The 19879-nt window shown below is 40.6% G+C and overlaps 1 protein-coding gene across 1 annotated transcript in view; it reads right to left on the minus strand.

The window, feature by feature from the left end:
• Nucleotides 1-5917: 5917 nt before the first annotated feature.
• The window catches only part of LOC143804275 (calpain-8-like), a 68760-nt gene continuing 54798 nt past the window's right edge, over nucleotides 5918-19879 (minus strand). The window contains exons 14-21 of the mRNA XM_077282209.1: nucleotides 19364-19427; nucleotides 18777-18841; nucleotides 14961-15029; nucleotides 14107-14185; nucleotides 13568-13684; nucleotides 6989-7047; nucleotides 6085-6131; nucleotides 5918-6038 (exon numbers count right to left, since the gene is read on the minus strand). Of these exons, the coding sequence (XP_077138324.1) occupies nucleotides 6108-6131; nucleotides 6989-7047; nucleotides 13568-13684; nucleotides 14107-14185; nucleotides 14961-15029; nucleotides 18777-18841; nucleotides 19364-19427 (477 nt within the window). The 3' untranslated portion in view covers nucleotides 5918-6038; nucleotides 6085-6107. The remainder of the gene's footprint in view (nucleotides 6039-6084; nucleotides 6132-6988; nucleotides 7048-13567; nucleotides 13685-14106; nucleotides 14186-14960; nucleotides 15030-18776; nucleotides 18842-19363; nucleotides 19428-19879) is intronic.

Below are 19879 nucleotides of genomic sequence, written 5' to 3' on the forward strand. Positions count from 1 at the left end.
AAGAAGGTAACAAACCTAATGTGACCATTTTCCATCCACATCCAAAGTGAGTTTTGTATTAACATGCTTCGTTAGGAGTTAGAGAGTGAGTGGTAAACTTATTTATAGGGGAATTATCACAAAAAATCACATTAAATACTGCCCCATCCTAACTCTCTACTGTGCTGCTCCTACAGCCACTATATAGCCATGCCATTCACACACATTCCAGAAGTATTTTATAATGATAAACAGTACTACTAATGATGGGAAGTGTACTCACTTGTTTTTGTACCCTCAAGAAACATATCTGAAATATGGCTAATTTTTGGAAATGCTTGACAGCAATACAGAAATTCTTCACATTCAAAGTTTTGTGATTAGCAAACAGTTGAGAACACCAAAAAGGGATAATTTTTCTCACGTCTAGTTGAGAGGCCATTACTCCTTAATATTCAAAACAATACAGTGCACCTGTTTTGTCTACCTATTTAATGGGATAATTTTTGGACGGCCTATGAAAACACTATCACTTCTTCCTTTAACAAAGTGCAAAGCTTTTTATACTCCTCAAATGTGGAAAATTATTATTATTAAAAATATTATTATTTCAGTATAGGGCACCTCTGATTTCATAGTTCTTTACATGTGAGATGGGTCTACAAACAAAATACAAATATAAATTCCAATGAACAAACTTACAATGATAGACTGGTACAGAAAAGAGAGGGCCCTGCCCTTGTGGGCATACAATCTACAGGATAATAGGGAAAGAGACAGTTGGGAGAGTTGCAACAGCTAAGGTGGTGGTGAGGTGGCAGCGGTTCCCCTGCCTCTATTGGACCTGGTGTGTGTCTTCTTCGTCTCTTCTCGTTGGTTGCCCAAGGATCTATGACCTCTGCCACCAGCATTGTCAGATGAGAATCTTTGTACTAATTGTTTGACTAGGGCCTACTGGTATTGCACCATTTTACGAGCCCTCTCCGCAGCAGGAAGCAGAGACGGAAAGTTCTCCTTGTACCATGGGTCAAGAAACATGAACAACCAGTAATCATTGTTAGCCAAAATGCATACAACGTGAGGGTCATGGATGGGAAAACCAGTGGGAGATAAAGTCAGTCATGTGTGCCAGACTTCTAACAAACAAGACATCCCTGTCCCCACCAGGAGGACGACTCTCCATCTTCCCATTCTCCCCCTATTCCTCCTCTTCTTCATCCTATCCACACTGAACAGACTGGATGAAGTTGGTGTAGGTAGCACCCTCTGTAGCGCAGGCAGCCATCTCTTGTTCCTCTTTTCCTGACTGTGACTGCTCAAATATTTGGGCATCACTACACATGATCTCCTCATGTCCCCCTTTAAACGCACAGGGCGAGAGCTCAGAATAAATAAATGGAAATGTAAATAATTCCTAGGAGTATCTGAGTGTGGGATCACTTGTCTCCTGGGACTCTTTGCGGTGGGAAGAAAGAGGATCAGGGTGAGGATTATGTGGTCCATACTCTTGGCTGGTCAGACTGGACCATGTGGAAGACAGGGTGGTGCTGGGAAACATTCTGGAAGCATTATCTGTCATCCAACTGACCATCTGTTTGCACTGTTCTGGCTTCAAGAGTTCTGTCCCAAGCCCCCATGCAAAGTGGGACAGGAAGCTAGGTCTTGTCTGTTGTGCTCCCGCAGCAGGCACTGTCACACCTGGCACACGGCCTCGGCCGCTGCATGCACCATCTGCAGCGCGTCCACTTCCCTGTCCCTTACCGCATGCCTTGCGCATTTTAAATTAGTTACTGTATATATGCCTGCAAACTTTTCAGTATTAATAGGGAAAAGAAATGATGTCGCCCTGAGTTGGACTTTTCTTTTAACGATGCAGCAGTGATATACAAGTATCGCAATGTCAACATTAAACACTGCCTAGATGCCTCTAATCCTAAACGTTTCTTCAACTGAATGCAGGTATCAGCGGTTTTACTACAGAAAGGAAAATATTTAGACCTGAAAATGGCTGTTGTTTAAATGCTGTAGGAACAGTATACACGCACTGCAATAGCAAAATTAAACCCTGACTATATCCCTGCTCTAAAATATGCTCTTCCTCCAATAACAACTCTCCCTGAACTGCTTCCTGAATGCAGGGTGTCGAGTATTGCAGCACCAGGTCTTATATAAGACCACATGACGCGATGTGGCTGGCCAATCACAGTAATTCTAGTATCCAATATGGCTACGACATTACCGTGTATATCGGGCACTCTCCACGTTGGCTGTCTAACAGGTGCCAAACGTGCAGGGAGGGGACTCGAGAATGGTGCTCATGTAATCAAGTAATGAGCTTGCCCGAGCTCCTCGATCGAGTATCGAGCAGGCTTTCTCATCAATAATTCTGATGTAAAGTAGACATGTGGAAAAGTTTATTTATTAACTATTCTGTGTGTTACGGCAATCTGTTTTAATGGTATAAAACTTAAAAGTTCAAAAACTGTGAATTTTCTAATTTTTTTGACAAATTTTGGATCTTTTTGGAAATAAATACAAATCAAATCGACCTAAAGTAACATAAAGTACGCTGTGCCATCAAATAATATTCTTAGAATCACTGACACAGTATGTGAAAGGATTCCAGAGTTATTACAACATAAATTGAGAAATCAGTTGAAAAATTTGGTCTGGTCAGGAAGGTGAAAACAGCCTCAGGTTTCAGCGGTAAGGGGTGGTTAGCATAAATATTGGTTTTAAACAATCAGTTATTTTGTGATGACACTTTCCCTTTTACAGCGTTTTTCGGTATATCGCAACTAAAGCTTAGTGATTATCTTATCAAATATTCTGCAACGTCTATTACGCTTTGGAGAAAACTGATTACATCAAAACATATTTACTGTAATTTATGGCAAAAGACGACTAAATTATTGCACAAATCTGTGCCAGCCCGAAATTTATTACTAGGCTTCCCCCCTTTTTTTTGCAGAGCCCGGGCTTTCTGCTATTTAGTAATCCATCCTAACATTTTGCAAACGCCCTGTGCTCTCCAACGACAGTTATCTCTATGCTGTTAATATGACCCAAACTCCAGGACCCCAATTATGGTGAAGTGTTCCAGAAAAATAAATACAGGCAGGTCCAACATGGTATTGAATTGGGAAGAACATTAAATAACTGTCATCTGGAGTGGAAACAGATGTGCGATCGACTGTTAACGGTAGAGATGAGTGGATCTTTTAGGGTAAGTTCACACAGGGCGTTTTTGCTGCATTTTTTTTCTGCAGCAAAACCTGATCATCTTGGCAGGAAAGAAGTTGCGCCAAAAACGCAGGTTTAGGTGCATTTTTTGGTGCGTTTTTTCATGTTTTTTTTTCCTTTGTGCATGCCAATAAAGTTGAGTGCACGCAGAGAAGAAAAAAAACAACTTCCTGTAGATAGATAGAATGAATAGATAGATATAATGAATAAATAGAATAGATATAAAGAATAGAATTGATAGATAGAATGAATAGATAGATTTATAGAATAGATAGAATGAATAGATAGAATAGATCGATACATTACCTGCGGTATCCTCTTCCCCGGCATTATCCCACGGTGCAGAGGTCACCTCAGGTCAGGCTGTGAGGGAGTGCAGGCTCGGTGACGTCACCGCTCGTTACTGAGCCTGCGCCTGCTCCGTATCATTCATTCCCCAGTAGTTTACAGCCAGGACGGTCGCATTAGCAGGGCTTCTGGTTGTACGCTTTATCTCCCCCAGATACTGCGTGGGACACTCCTTATATCGGGCTGCGACGGATCAGGGAGTATTTGTGTTGGTTTATTATTTTTATTTTTATTTCAGGAGATCGAGGTCTAGTCTTGGAATGGCAGACTAATAAAATGGAAAAACTGTGTATATTGTTTTATTTCATTAAAAGACTTTTTTCTGCATGTGTGTGTGTTTATTTCACCCTTTAATTACTATAGGATTAGTAATGGATAGGTGTCTTATTGACACCTCTCCATTACTAAGCCGGCTTAATGTCACCTTACAATAAGAAGGTGACATTAACTCCTCATTACCCCACGTGCTACAGCTACAGGGCAAGTGGGAAGAGCCCGGCAAAGTGCCAGAATTGGCGCATCTAATAGATGCGCCTTTTCTGGGCAGCTGCGGGCTGCTATTTTTAGGCTGGGGGGGCCTATATCAATGGCCCCTTACCAGCCAGAGAATACCAGCCCCCAGCTGTGAGATTTAGCAAGGCTGGTTGTCAAAAATGGGGGGACCCCACACCGTTTTTTTTAATTATTTATTTAAATAGTTAAAAACAAAAGTGTGAGGACCCCTCTATTCTTGATAACTAGCCTTGCTGAAGCTGACAGCTGGGGGTTGCAGACCCCAACAGTGAGTTTTGTCTGGCTGGTTATCAAAAATAGGGGGGAAAGCACATCGGGTTTTTTTTAATTATTTTTTTATAGCGCAGGAGTGGCAGATGAAAACTCCCATCCGCCGCTCCTGCTTTCACTGTAATTAGCGGCTGTAGGTATCAGATAATGAGAGCAGTAGTCCCATCACCTGACACCAGTGACCGGAGGTGAAGTTTATACCTCCGATCACAGCTGAGCACTCCCGCTGTCTTCTGACAGTGTGGGAACCGCGGCTCTCTGACGGCAGGGAGGATTTCCCCGCTGATCAGAAGCAGTGTTTGCGGCGCTGTCATGCATATGACAGCGTGTCAAACACTGTATTGTCGGACCCCCCATTCAAGTGAATGGGGTTCGGGTTCGCTCTGCTGGATGACAGGCTGTACGGACGCATCATGCAGCCTGCCATCTAGAGGTAGCAGAACCGAGTGTGAGGTCACATCCGGCTGTCCTTGACTTTTCTGCAGCAAATACGCTGCAAGAAAACTCAACCTGCCTATTTGCAGCGTTTTTTCACAATCCATTTAAGTCAATGGGTGGAAAACGCTGAAAAAGCGCTGGAAAAATGCTGAAAGAAGTGACATGGTCTATGTCCAAAAAAACGCAGCAAAGCACAAAATACTGATCACACAAAAAAACAATGTGTGTGTATGAGATTTCTGACACCTCATAGATTTTGCTGGTACTGTAAAAAGCAGCTGAAAATTAGCATAAAAAAACACAGCAAAAAAACGCAGCAAAAACGCCCTGTTTGAACTTACCCTTAAAATTCGAATTTTCCAATTTTCCTGACTTTCCCCTGAAAATTCGATTCACAGAAAATAAATTTAAGCAAATCGACTAATTAATCAGCCTTTAATTGCTTGGAAAATAGGTGTATTATATTTTTAGTTCCACATGGAGTCAATTGAAAATGTATGGAGTTCTGTAACGAGAACGTCACCTTTTTAATGTCCAAATAATGTCCCGCTATGTGGCTGGGGGGAAACGGATGGTAACCAAAGGTACCCAACAGTCTATTTTACAATACACTGCAGTATCACACTTTCTAGGCTTCCTAAATTGTAGAAATGGTGGATTTAGGAAAATTTGACTTGAATTCGGACTGTAAAAGGGAATAGTGAAAAAAAACAACAACTCTGACTTGGTAAAGATTAGCTAAATCTTAATTCCAGGCTAAGAAATCTAAGCTTTTCAGACCTCTCTAAGAAAGCTTAGTTGATGCTAAATCTCAGACCATTGTCCATTTTAAGAAACTGTAATGGTTTTGAGCTCACCACTTCACGAGGATCATAATACTGAAAAAAGGTGTAACCAGTGGGTGCTGGAACCGATTGAGGACTTTTTGCCAGAAACGCATCAGTTTTCCACCTTGTTTTTAACCTTTTCAATAAACAATATGGTTTTATTATTTGGTGGTTGAGCGGAGGATTATCCCATGTCATTGACCAATTTAGTTGGTCATTGTGTAAATATGTAAACTATTTTTGGTCCCAGCAAGAAAACGATTTGACACCTAATAATGATGACAAGTCATTCAGATCACTCAAGAGAATGTTCAGCAGAATTTATTGAAATATTCATTTTTTTGGATTACACTAAATTTAATAAGATTTATTGGGCATGCTTATTGAAATATTAGGTGAAGCATCTTTCCTGGATTCTCATCATTGTAGCTGTGAGTCCATTCTCATTGTAGCTGTGAGTCCATTCTCATTGTAGCTGTGAGTCCATTCTCAGGCCATTTTTGTGAGAAGCCACTGTAAGAAAAAAAAGATAACTTATAAACATAATTACATTGGAGGTGTAGTTATTATCACCACCTGACCGGTGCCATCAGCACCCTGCTCAGTTGACAGTGGATCCAGTAACACTTCAGCGCCTATCATGGCTTACGGTTATCACTCTGAATCTTAAATGGTAATGTGTCAGAAAAGTGTCTGTTGTGTAAATCTGATTTAATAATAAATATATATTTTTAAATTTTTGAAAATATTTTTCCATATCATTTTCTATATCGAAAACAATTCTGAAACTCTGAAATTTTCACCTAATTGACTCATATGTCCTGTTTTTATCCACAGCCGCATGGCCATAAACAGTATTAGGCTGGCTCTGACTCATTGACTTATATAGAAGTATTTTCCTATCATGCTCTGATCTGGGAAAAGGTAAACGTGAAGGGAATGTGAAAAACTGAACTGTCACTTTACTCATTGTGAATGGTGGATCCTACAGAGTTTTCAAGTAAAACATACGCGGCTGCAGTATTGGCTCGGGAAGCATGAATCTACTGTCAGGCTTATTTTAATGTGAAAATTGCAAAATTTCATTATCTAAAGAAAAAATACAAGTAAAAAGATCTGATATAAAAAATATATTTTCTGATTACAGATTCCTTTTAAAAGAATTTACTAGTATATTATAACAAACACTTAGTTATTGTAATATGACACATTCTACAACTTTCTAATACACTTTGGAGACTTTACCAAGAGCTCTACGTGTCCCAGCTAATGAATGTACCGGTGAGCCTATGTCTTCTAAGTCTGACACTATTAATGAAACTAATTTTCATAAAATATATAATATTAGTATCAGAATTTGTTCTTCTCACCTCATCTAAAGACAGACTAATCGATCCTCCTTGATTAGGATTCATCAAGTTAAACATTTCTGTAGGGAAAAGTAATATAACGGTAAGTATCAGACTGATGTGTTATGTGATCGACCATGTTTTCTCTTATTACTAACTCTGTGGCCGCAAACATATAAGCTCCATATATTTTTAAGTTGGATCTATCAGCAGATTTCCCTCACCACACTGCTGACAGAGCTACATACGTCCTGTTATAAACATAGCTACTGAAAAATAGAGAAAGTTAGGGCAGTTCGGTGCTACCGGAACGCCCAGTGGACAATTGCTGGCCAATATGAATGCAATAGATGAGTTATTAAAATGTTCTCTATTTTTTTAGTACTATGTGATTGCCAAAGATATGTTTTCTACGAGACCCCACAAGCTGTAAAATCGGCCTCAGGAAAAATATTGTCCACTGTTTGGCTGATTGACTTTTCTAAAGGACCCACATCTTTTTGATACAGTATGTCAACAGTATCTAAAGTACATATTATGAGGTTCTGCAGAACCAAGATGTACTGTACACTATAATGCTTCTCTGTAGCTGAGGTGTGCATTATGATGTTCTGCAGCAGCTGAGGTCTGTATTATCATGTTCTGCAGCAAGTAAGGTGTGAATTATAGTTTTCTACTGCATCTGGGACACATTATAATATAATACTACAGCTGTTAAATAGCCTATGGTTTATAGAGGTAGTACTACATGTCAGTCAATCGCTATTTGGCAAAGGAGACAGAATGTCCTGTGTTATGACCCCAATGGCGAGGGTCTCAGAGGAACGTGGAAGTCTGCAGAATACAAAAATCCAGCTCATAGGGCAGTGGTAACTGGGTTGACCATATATCTACTCCTAACGCCAACACTAGAAGTAGCCGGGGATCATTCCTACGTTGATTCTAGATGACACGCGCCAGCCGGAGAATCTAACTACCCCTAGTAGAGGAAAACAAAGACCTTTCTTGCCTCCAGAGAAGGGGACCCCAAAGCTGGATAGAAGCCCCCCACAAATAATAACGGTGAGGTAAGAGGAAATGACAAACACAGAAATGAACCAGGTTTAGCACAGAGAGGCCCGCTTACTGATAGCAGAATAAAGAAAGGTAACTTATATGGTCAACAAAAACCCTATCAAAATCCACACTGGAAATTCAAGAACCCCCGAACCGTCTAACGGTCCGGGGGGAGAACACCAGCCCCCTAGAGCTTCCAGCAAAGGTCAGGATATAGATTTGGAACAAGCTGGACAAAAAATACAAAACCAAAACAAATAGCAAAAAGCAAAAAAGCAGACTTAGCTGATATAACCGGAACCAGGATCAGTAGACAAGAGCACAGCAGACTAGCTCTGATAACTACGTTGCCAGGCATGGAACTGAAGGTCCAGGGAGCTTATATAGCAACACCCCTAACTAACGACCCAGGTGCGGATAAAAGGAATGACAGAAAAACCAGAGTCAAAAAACTAGTAACCACTAGAGGGAGCAAAAAGCAAATTCACAACAGTACCCCCCCCTTAGTGAGGGGTCACCGAACCCTCACCACGACCACCAGGGCGATCAGGATGAGCGGCATGAAAGGCACGAACTAAATCGGCCGCATGAACATCAGAGGCGACCACCCAGGAATTATCCTCCTGACCATAGCCCTTCCACTTGACCAGGTACTGAAGCCTCCGCCTGGAGAGGCGAGAATCCAAGATCTTCTCCACCACGTACTCCAACTCGCCCTCAACCAACACCGGAGCAGGAGGCTCAGCAGAAGGAACTACAGGCACAATGTACCGCCGCAACAAGGACCTATGAAATACATTGTGAATAGCAAACGACACAGGAAGATCCAGACGAAAAGATACAGGATTAAGGATTTCCAATATCTTGTAAGGACCAATAAAACGAGGTTTAAATTTGGGAGAGGAGACCTTCATAGGAACAAAGCGGGAAGAAAGCCATACCAAATCCCCAACGCGTAGTCGGGGACCCACACCGCGGCGGCGGTTGGCAAAGCGCTGAGCCCTCTCCTGTGACAACTTCAAGTTGTCCACCACATGATTCCAGATCCGCTGCAACCTATCCACCACAGAATCCACCCCAGGACAGTCAGAAGGCTCCACATGACCCGAAGAAAAGCGAGGATGGAAACCAGAGTTGCAGAAAAAAGGCGAAACCAAGGTGGCGGAACTAGCCCGATTATTAAGGGCAAACTCAGCCAACGGCAAGAATGTCACCCAATCGTCCTGATCAGCAGAGACAAAACACCTCAAATAAGCCTCCAAAGTCTGATTGGTTCGCTCCGTCTGTCCATTAGTCTGAGGATGGAAAGCAGACGAAAACGACAAATCAATGCCCATCCTACTACAAAAGGATAGCCAGAACCTGGAAACGAACTGGGATCCTCTATCTGACACAATATTCTCAGGGATGCCGTGCAAACGAACCACGTTCTGGAAAAACACAGGAACCAGATCGGAAGAGGAAGGCAGCTTAGGCAAAGGAACCAAATGGACCATCTTGGAGAAGCGATCACATATCACCCAGATAACGGACATGCCCTGAGATAGCGGAAGATCAGAAATGAAATCCATGGAGATATGTGTCCAAGGTCTCTTCGGGACAGGCAATGGCAAGAGCAAACCGCTGGCACGAGAACAGCAAGGCTTAGCTCGAGCACAAGTCCCACAGGACTGCACAAATGACCGCACATCCCTTGACAAGGAAGGCCACCAAAAGGACCTGGCCACCAGATCTCTGGTGCCAAAAATTCCCGGGTGACCTGCCAACACCGAGGAATGAACCTCGGAAATGACTCTGCTGGTCCACTTCTCCGGGACAAACAGTCTGTCAGGTGGACAAGACTCAGGCCTATCAGCCTGAAATCTCTGCAACACACGTCGCAGATCCGGAGAAATAGCTGACAAGATAACTCCATCTTTAAGAATACCAACAGGATCAGCGACTCCAGGAGCATCAGGCACAAAGCTCCTAGAAAGAGCATCGGCCTTCACATTCTTTGAACCTGGTAAATACGAGACAACAAAATCAAAGCGGGAGAAAAACAATGACCAGCGGGCCTGTCTCGGATTAAGGCGTTTAGCAGACTCGAGATACATCAGATTTTTGTGATCAGTCAAGACCACCACACGATGCTTAGCACCCTCGAGCCAATGACGCCACTCCTCAAATGCCCATTTCATGGCCAACAACTCCCGATTGCCCACATCATAATTTCGCTCGGCAGGCGAAAACTTCCTAGAGAAAAAGGCACAAGGTTTCATAACAGAGCAACCAGGGCCTCTCTGCGACAAAACGGCCCCTGCTCCAATCTCTGAAGCATCCACCTCAACCTGAAAGGGAAGTGAGACATCGGGCTGGCACAAAACAGGCGCCGAAGTAAACCGGCGTTTCAACTCCTGGAAAGCCTCCACGGCAGCAGGAGCCCAGTTAGCTACATCGGAGCCCTTCTTGGTCATATCCGTCAAAGGTTTCACAATGCTAGAAAAATTAGCGATAAAACGACGGTAGAAGTTAGCGAAACCCAAGAACTTCTGAAGACTCTTAACTGACGAGGGCTGAGTCCAATCAAGAATAGCTCGGACCTTGACTGGGTCCATCTCCACAGCAGAAGGGGAAAAAATGAACCCCAAAAAGGGAACCTTCTGTACACCAAAGAGACACTTTGAGCCCTTGACAAACAAAGAATTTTCACGCAAAATTTTAAAGACCAACCTGACCTGCTCCACATGCGAATCCCAATTATCAGAAAAAACCAAAATATCATCCAGATAAACAATCAAAAATTTATCCAGATACTTCCGGAAAATGTCATGCATAAAGGACTGAAAAACTGAAGGCGCATTGGAGAGCCCAAAAGGCATCACCAAGTACTCAAAATGACCTTCGGGCGTATTGAATGCGGTTTTCCATTCATCACCTTGCTTAATGCGCACAAGGTTGTACGCACCACGAAGGTCTATCTTGGTGAACCACTTGGCACCTTTAATCCGGGCAAACAAGTCAGACAACAGCGGTAAAGGATACTGAAATTTGACAGTGATCTTATTTAAAAGCCGATAATCAATACAAGGTCTCAAAGATCCGTCCTTTTTTGCCACAAAAAAGAATCCCGCACCAAGAGGGGAAGAAGACGGACGAATATGTCCTTTCTCCAGAGACTCCTTGATATATGAACGCATAGCGGTATGTTCAGGTACCGACAGATTAAACAGTCTTCCCTTAGGAAATTTACTGCCTGGGATCAAATCTATAGCACAGTCACAGTCCCTATGAGGAGGCAGTGCACTGGACTCAGACTCACTGAAGACATCCTGATAATCAGACAAATACTCCGGAACTTCCGAAGGCGTAGAAGAAGCAATAGACACAGGCAGGGAATCCCCATGAATACCACGACAGCCCCAACTTGACACTGACATAGCCTTCCAGTCCAGGACGGGATTATGGGTCTGTAACCATGGCAGCCCTAAAACAACCAAATCATGCATTTTATGTAAAACCAGGAAACGTATCACCTCGCGGTGTTCAGGAGTCATGCACATGATAACCTGTGTCCAATACTGCGGTTTATTTGCTGCCAATGGTGTAGCATCAATACCCCTAAGAGGAATAGGATTTTCTAATGGTTCAAGAGTAAAACCACAGTGCTTAGCAAATGACAGATCCATAAGACTCAGGGCAGCACCTGAATCTACAAACGCCATGACAGGATAAGACGACAGTGAGCAAATCAAAGTTACAGACAGAATAAATTTAGGTTGCAAATTACCAACGGTGACAGGACTAACAACCTTAGCTATACGTTTAGAGCATGCTGAGATAACATGTGTAGAATCACCACAGTAGTAGCACAAGCCATTCCGGCGTCTATGAATTTTCCGCTCATTTCTAGTCAGAATTCTATCACATTGCATTAAATCAGGTGTCTGTTCAGACAACACCATGAGGGAATTTGCGGTTTTGCGCTCCCGCAACCGCCGGTCAATTTGAATAGCCAGTGCCATAGTATCATTCAGACCTGTGGGAATGGGAAAACCCACCATAACATTCTTAATGGCATCAGAAAGGCCATTTCTAAAATTAGCGGCCAGTGCACACTCGTTCCAATGTGTCAGCACAGACCATTTCCGAAATTTTTGGCAATACACTTCAGCCTCGTCCTGCCCCTGAGACATAGCCAGCAAGGCCTTTTCTGCCTGAATCTCAAGATTGGGTTCCTCATAAAGTAAACCGAGCGCCAGAAAAAACGCATCAATATCAGCCAATGCCGGATCTCCCGGCGCCAGCGAAAAAGCCCAATCCTGAGGGTCGCCCCGTAAGAACGAAATAACAATTTTTACTTGCTGAGCAGAGTCTCCAGATGAACAGGGTCTCAGGGACAAAAACAATTTACAATTATTCATGAAATTCCTAAACTTAAACCTGTCTCCGGAAAACAGTTCAGGAATCGGTATTTTAGGTTCTGACCTAGGATTTCTGATAACATAGTCTTGTATGCCCTGCACACGAGTAGCCAGCTGGTCCACACTTGTAATCAAGGTCTGGACATTCATGTCTGCAGCAAGCATAGCCACTCTGAGGTAAAGGGGAAGGAGAAAGAGAAAAAAAAAAAAAAAAAAACTCAGAATCTTCTTTCTTATAATCCCTCTTCTGCAATGCATTAAACATTTAATACTGGCCTGGCAAACTGTTATGACCCCAATGGCGAGGGTCTCAGAGGAACGTGGAAGTCTGCAGAATACAAAAATCCAGCTCATAGGGCAGTGGTAACTGGGTTGACCATATATCTACTCCTAACGCCAACACTAGAAGTAGCCGGGGATCATTCCTACGTTGATTCTAGATGACACGTGCCAGCCGGAGAATCTAACTACCCCTAGTAGAGGAAAACAAAGACCTTTCTTGCCTCCAGAGAAGGGGACCCCAAAGCTGGATAGAAGCCCCCCACAAATAATAACGGTGAGGTAAGAGGAAATGACAAACACAGAAATGAACCAGGTTTAGCACAGAGAGGCCCGCTTACTGATAGCAGAATAAAGAAAGGTAACTTATATGGTCAACAAAAACCCTATCAAAATCCACACTGGAAATTCAAGAACCCCCGAACCGTCTAACGGTCCGGGGGGAGAACACCAGCCCCCTAGAGCTTCCAGCAAAGGTCAGGATATAGATTTGGAACAAGCTGGACAAAAAATACAAAACCAAAACAAATAGCAAAAAGCAAAAAAGCAGACTTAGCTGATATAACCGGAACCAGGATCAGTAGACAAGAGCACAGCAGACTAGCTCTGATAACTACGTTGCCAGGCATGGAACTGAAGGTCCAGGGAGCTTATATAGCAACACCCCTAACTAACGACCCAGGTGCGGATAAAAGGAATGACAGAAAAACCAGAGTCAAAAAACTAGTAACCACTAGAGGGAGCAAAAAGCAAATTCACAACAGTCCTGTTTAAGCAATTTGTAACTTCAGCCGAGAGAAAGACATCATCTACGTAACGCCAGTCGTCTCTGTGTATATGGAAAAAAAACTATGCAACTCACTGAACAAGGTCTCCAGATTTGCTACGGTGGAAATAAATACATTAAAGTCCAGTTTCAGGCTGTCAGGGCCGACTTTATCCACTATGGCATTCAGGATCGAGATATTAAAGTTAAAGCCTGAAAAATAGGAAAAAAAGAAAAGAACATGAACATCTGAAACAAAGATGAACATCCAAATATGTAGTACATATAACAGGAAGATTAACCACAGTAGTAAATCATATGGTAGAAGTTTCCGATATCCGACGTGATCACGAAAACCGTGATAAAACATCGTATGACTCCTTATAGAGCGAATATACTGCACTTGATTAAACCATGCTGAGACCCTCAGAAAGTTTCATCATGGCTTTAGGAAGGTTGTATTTCCAACTCATGAGCTGGTAGCCATAGATTATCAAGGGTCTTAGATGCCACACATGTAGTGCATCTTAAAGGGGTCTTCTGGGATCACATTATTCACGGCCTGTCCAGGACAAACCTTCATAAATCATAAATAATACACTGATTTTTTAATTTCATTGTGCAGTGTTGGGTACCTGATTTTTCCAAAGCATTTCGGAATTCGGTGGCGGAAAGGGTGGCACTTTTGTCATCATCCGCAGACTGGAAAATGCGCTAAAAGGAAAAAGAAACAGAGAATCATATTCAATATTAGCCGTTGTCTTCTGTAAGCTGACAATAGCCTTCATCATCTTAGGGAACGTTCACTTAGTCTTGTGATACAAATTTTTCAGTCTCAGTTCTGACCAATAAGCAGCTTTCATAATTTTTGACACATTTTTCCAAGAACATACTTTTTTTTTTATTTAAAGAAGTGTTAATCCATTTATTGATTTTTATTTCTGCATTCTTTTTGATACATCTTTGATATGTTCAGATAAAAAGACCACATGCTCTGCACATTTGCAAAAGTCAGTGTAAACAAAATATGAAAAAAACTTAGCTTTTTTTATAAGTTTTTTACATTGATTTTTAAGACAGAGCTATAACATTCAATTTTTTTTCAATTTGTTTGCATCAAGCTTCAAATCCATTTGAATAAGAAAACACACCTATAGTTTGCATGTTGATGCTTTTTTTCCCCATGCAAAAAAAAAAAACAAATGTCAATTCTTTTTTGTGTTTTCCTCACATTAATCGTTCCTTTGTTTTTAATCACTTTTTTAAAATTAATTTTTGGCTAGATATTTGCTGCCTAAAAGCACAAAAAAAATCCACAGCATATTACGTCATAGCATATTATAATTAAGAACACATTAAAAGTCCACTAATAAGATATGAAATATCGCATCAAAGTAGCATCAAAATCGTGCGTTCTTACAAAACCACATTTATTTAAACGCTGTTTTTTGACTCCACATGAACAAAAAAGAAGAAAAAATATCATTACCCAGTAGTTGTCCACCTTCAGCCAGGTCTTCTTGAATTCTTCTACGCTCAAGGTCTTACTATTGTCCACCTGGATACTCTTCAGTTAAGGTTTTTTTTTCCATCGGTTAAACAGAGAATATTTTAAGGCATTACTTAAAATTAGTCTAGAACTAAACTGGGACTGGTGAGCAAAATTTAGCTTGAGGCCGCCCTTCCAAGCCATGTGGCGCTAATTCGTTGAGTGACTATTTGTTGAGGCAATAAGTAATGGTTCATACTTTCCAGAACCACGATTTTGCAAGGATAATTCTGCAAAGCCCATAAGTGGTTATTATAAGCCCCTATTTTGGGGCAGTCCTGGGGTCATTGCTTGATTATATTGCAATAAAATCTTGGTGAATATGTACATCTGATAAATCGGTTAAACGCTCATCCATAAAAGCTGGTATTTATAGGGTCTCTAATTAGTGAGTACAAGAAGTGAATGGAGATCTGTTGTGAGACTGGACGGGGGTCCGATCATAGATAGTCACTGATGAACACTCAAGTGGGCTTTGAAGCAGTTACCAGGCAGTGACTGTGGAGATTGAGAAGTTTTATGACAATAGAACACAAGAAGGGTGGTGATCTCATGGAAAGAAGCTCTCAGAGGTCAAAATACAGAAGTGGAAGGATGTCAAGATGTCAATAATACTGTAAAAATGTGTACCCCTCAGTGCTGAGCTGTCTGTGCAGTGATTGACAGCTCAGTTGTCCAGTCTGGCGCAGGGGCGTGCTGAGCTGTCCGTCTGTGTTTTGATTGACAGCTCAGACGTCCAATCTGAGACTGGGAGGTGCTGAGCTCTCATCAGGTGCTCCCAGTTCCCATAATTGCTCAGGTATTTAACTGATCTGGCAGCTCCTGATAGCGGTCAGCCGTAGCTTCAGCGAAGAGTGGATGTTTTACTCTGTTCTACTCTACCCAATTTATTATAATCGAAGCATGGATAATTTTTGTGTTTGAGGTTATGTAATACTTGAACGTAGCTGAACACTCGACCTCTAGAGTCGATGTTACCTTTTTTTTATTTTATTTTTTAATTAATGTATCCATATTGCGGCTTGATTTGAATAAATTCATTAATTGTACAAACAAAATACAGCAGCACACGTCATTAATTTGACCATATTTTGCACTAGAAAATTTTAAAATGTTCAAGTATGGTGAAAAAGTGCAAAAAAAACCTTTTTCTACTTTTTTAGGAGGAAGGTGTGAATTAGTTTTACAGCATTTATTGTTTGGAAAAACGATTCGGCAACATAATTTTTCAGGTGGGTATAATTACAGCAAAATTAACTTTTTGTATTTTTTTATTTTACTGGTGAGAACAATTCAGAAATTTCTTAACAAAAATTCTTTCAGTCACCATTTTCTGAGACCCGTAACTTTTTTATTTTTTTGCCAACTGATTTGCTTGAGGATGTGTTCTTAATGAGATGATATAATGTTTTATTGATACCATTTTGGGGTGCAAAAATCCCCAAAAAGATGGAACTAATGATTGTCTGAGTCAATTGACTATTCTTATAAGATTTATTTCCATTCCAAGTTATTTATATATTTATCCATGAGTATTTTATCCCCTCTATACAGGTAGTTAATTGTCAAGTCTGATACTCTTTTTATTCTTGTCATCTGTTTTTTCTTCTGACATTTTCCATCAAGTTTCTAACTTCTATTCATGTCCTTTTAAATTAATTAATAAAATCATCTTTTTTATTATCATTAGTCGTAGTTTATGTTTTTTTATTGTCATTAATCTTTGACATCCTTTTTTGTACTTTTAAGGTTCATTGTTTGACAGGTATCTATTTTGGGGTACATACAATGTTTTGATTACTTTTATTTTATTTTTTAAACTAAGGAGCAGTCAGCAAAAAAAAACAAAAAACAATTCTTGAGTTTATTATTTTATGCTTTTGGGCTGAGTATACAGCATTTAAAATATGGGTTAAATATTTTTACATTTTAATAGACTGGACTATTATAGATTTGACAATATCAAATATGTTGGTTTTTTGCTTTTTTTTTTAAAGACATCTTTATTTTGAATGAAGTGGGTGATTTGATTTAAAAAAAATATTTTTTAAACATTTATTTTATTTTTTTCCCCTTGTTTGAAAACTTATTTTTTTATACTGCAGTACAACAAGTTTTAATTGTGTCCACAGTCCCTTTGCAAGAGTACAACTATGCCCCAATGGATAAGTCAAAACAGACCTTAGACATGGACAAACCAAACGGTTCAGTACATAGAAGAACATAGATCGTATAGAAAATGTACAAAAGAACCACATTTGTAAATAATGGTATCAAAATTTTACTGTAAATAGAAAAATCACAAAAGACTCATTAAAAAACAAGTAAAAGAAGTGGGACACCACTATGCGGCACCACATGGAAAAAAACAGGTAGATGCAGTCAAGGTACCATCGAAGTTACCCATTTCTCTAAGTCAATTCTTCCAATCACATAATTTGTATATAGTTATTCTCAAATCCATCACATAAGCAGACATAGACAAATCTAAGCAGGGTAAAAACAAGATGGAGCAAAATACCTGGGCAGGACTGTGGTGCCAAAACCAGAAACACCCCAACGTACGTTTTGGCATTTGCTTTTTTTGGGGGGTAGCATCATACTACCAAGAGCAACCTTATATATCCATGATTAGCCAATTACTCAGTATGTACACATATTGAAGCTAATTGTGCTGCAGGAAAATTTTCATACCATTATTTACAAGTGTGTTTTTTTCCGTACATTTGAGTACAGCAATTTTGCAGAATATAAAGAATGACCTCGTATGGAAGCTTCGTAGGAGTACCGACATGGCAGGCATAGTGACCTTCATCAGGCCCCCTGGCTGCCATACCAACCCTCCATAACTCCAGAATCACCTTGTCTTGGAGCTCAATAGATGCATTGTAAGGTTCGTCCCCAGATTGCGAACTTTAAATGCCTTGTCAAAGATTGGTAACTGCATTTAAAAGGTTCATGTCATGGTATAGGACATGGTTCATGTCCTGCTCTCTCAGGGTTAATATTGCTGGCCTCTCTTTGGATCTGGGAGGGGTATTTATACACATTCCAGACTAGGATTCCCCATCAGCTATATTTTCATTTAGTCTGTGTGTCTGACCCCTTAGTGTGTGCTCGGTTTGCTTTTTTTGCCCTCCTTGCTTTACTCTGCTTGTTTGTTCTGTTGGCTTTTTTGTCCTTTGACTCCCTTTCTGACTACCCTTCCGCCTCCTCACCCCTTGGTTACTTTGTTATCTCCTTGTTTTGATCTTGGCATGTTTAATTACTCTCCAGTGTATATCGTCTCCTGTGCACCCCGGCATCTGGCGCCACCCTCGACCACCTCCTACCCTGTCACGTGGTTCAGGTCCTGTTTGCTACCCAGTGAGTTCCCCATCGCTCTGCTCTCAGCTCCCATGCTGCGGCGCACTGCTCTCCCCACAGCAGTAATACCCGGGAATCGTGACACTTCATAGCAGAAATACGAGTTTATCTTAGCTCCGATCGCTTTGTTACAAGCATATGCTGGCTGTTTAATACAGCGGTCATCTACCAGATATTGTGTTGGATTAGTCTTTGATGCCAAAAATAATCCCGATCACTAATCCCGCTCCCAACATGTGTCAGGAAAGATTTAAGCTTCTTCTCTAACTTTGAGAAAAAAAAAAACTAGTCTTACTTTGTCACATTTCAAAGACGTAAAACCTTTTTCAAGCCATCATATTCAATCATAGGGGCGTTCAAATTAACCAAACCTGTTACTCAGAAGGGTACATCCATGAGTTTGATCAGATCTTGGACGGCTTTTACAGTGAGTCCAGCTGACTTGAGCTCAGGATCTGCGCACAGAGACATGTGATTTATTTCTATACAGGAAGCCTTGGACCTCCACCTCTAATCTACCTGTATACACAGGTATTCTATGAGCATCTTTAGTCATCTTGGAGCCATACGGTATGTTATTCGGTCACTGTATAGAATTATTATTTGGGCACCGCTTAGCAGATCATGTGAGCATTATTAAATCACTATTATGTGCGCCCACAATACCTCAAATAGAAAAAAAATCGTACAGTGCCTCAATCTTTCTAACATTAGTCACCACCTAGCAGTGACTTTACATTTCAGTTTGCTCAATATTAGTGACTAAAGATGGCGGTAACTGGTGTAAGTGTCATAAGTCGCATGCATGCTACCAGTGGCACTGCCAATTAAGTCCTGTAGGGGAGGGCACTATAGTGCTTCCTCTTCTTTGGCTGTTGGTTCCTAGTGTCATAGTCACATACACTTGCACTTGCCAGTTTGGGGTTATATTTAGTCGCCTTGAAATAGAGAGAATCATCCGGCATCACATAACTTACATTTTGCTAACATCTTGTTCAGCATGTCCTTCACTTCATTCTCATTAAATTCACCTTTCTGAAACTAGAGAATATATAGAATGCAATGGTATAGTGTTGTACAGTGGTCTGCGATAGATAGATAGATAGATAGATAGATAGATAGATAGATAGATAGATGATAGATAATAGATAGATAATAGATAGATGATAGATAATAGATGATAGATAGATAGATAGATAGATGATAGATAGATGATAGATAGATAATAGATAGATAGATAGATGATAGATAATAGATAGATAATAGATAATAGATGATAGATAGATAGATAGATAGATAGATGATAGATAATAGATAGATAATAGATAGATGATAGATAATAGATAATAGATGATAGATAGATAGATAGATAGATAGATAGATAGATAGATAATAGATAGATGATAGATAGATGATAGATAGATAATAGATAGATAGATAGATAGATAATAGATAGATGATAGATAATAGATAATAGATGATAGATAGATAGA

Source organism: Ranitomeya variabilis, chromosome 2 (genome assembly GCF_051348905.1).
Source record: "Ranitomeya variabilis isolate aRanVar5 chromosome 2, aRanVar5.hap1, whole genome shotgun sequence".
In the NCBI taxonomy this organism is placed as follows: domain Eukaryota; kingdom Metazoa; phylum Chordata; class Amphibia; order Anura; family Dendrobatidae; genus Ranitomeya; species Ranitomeya variabilis.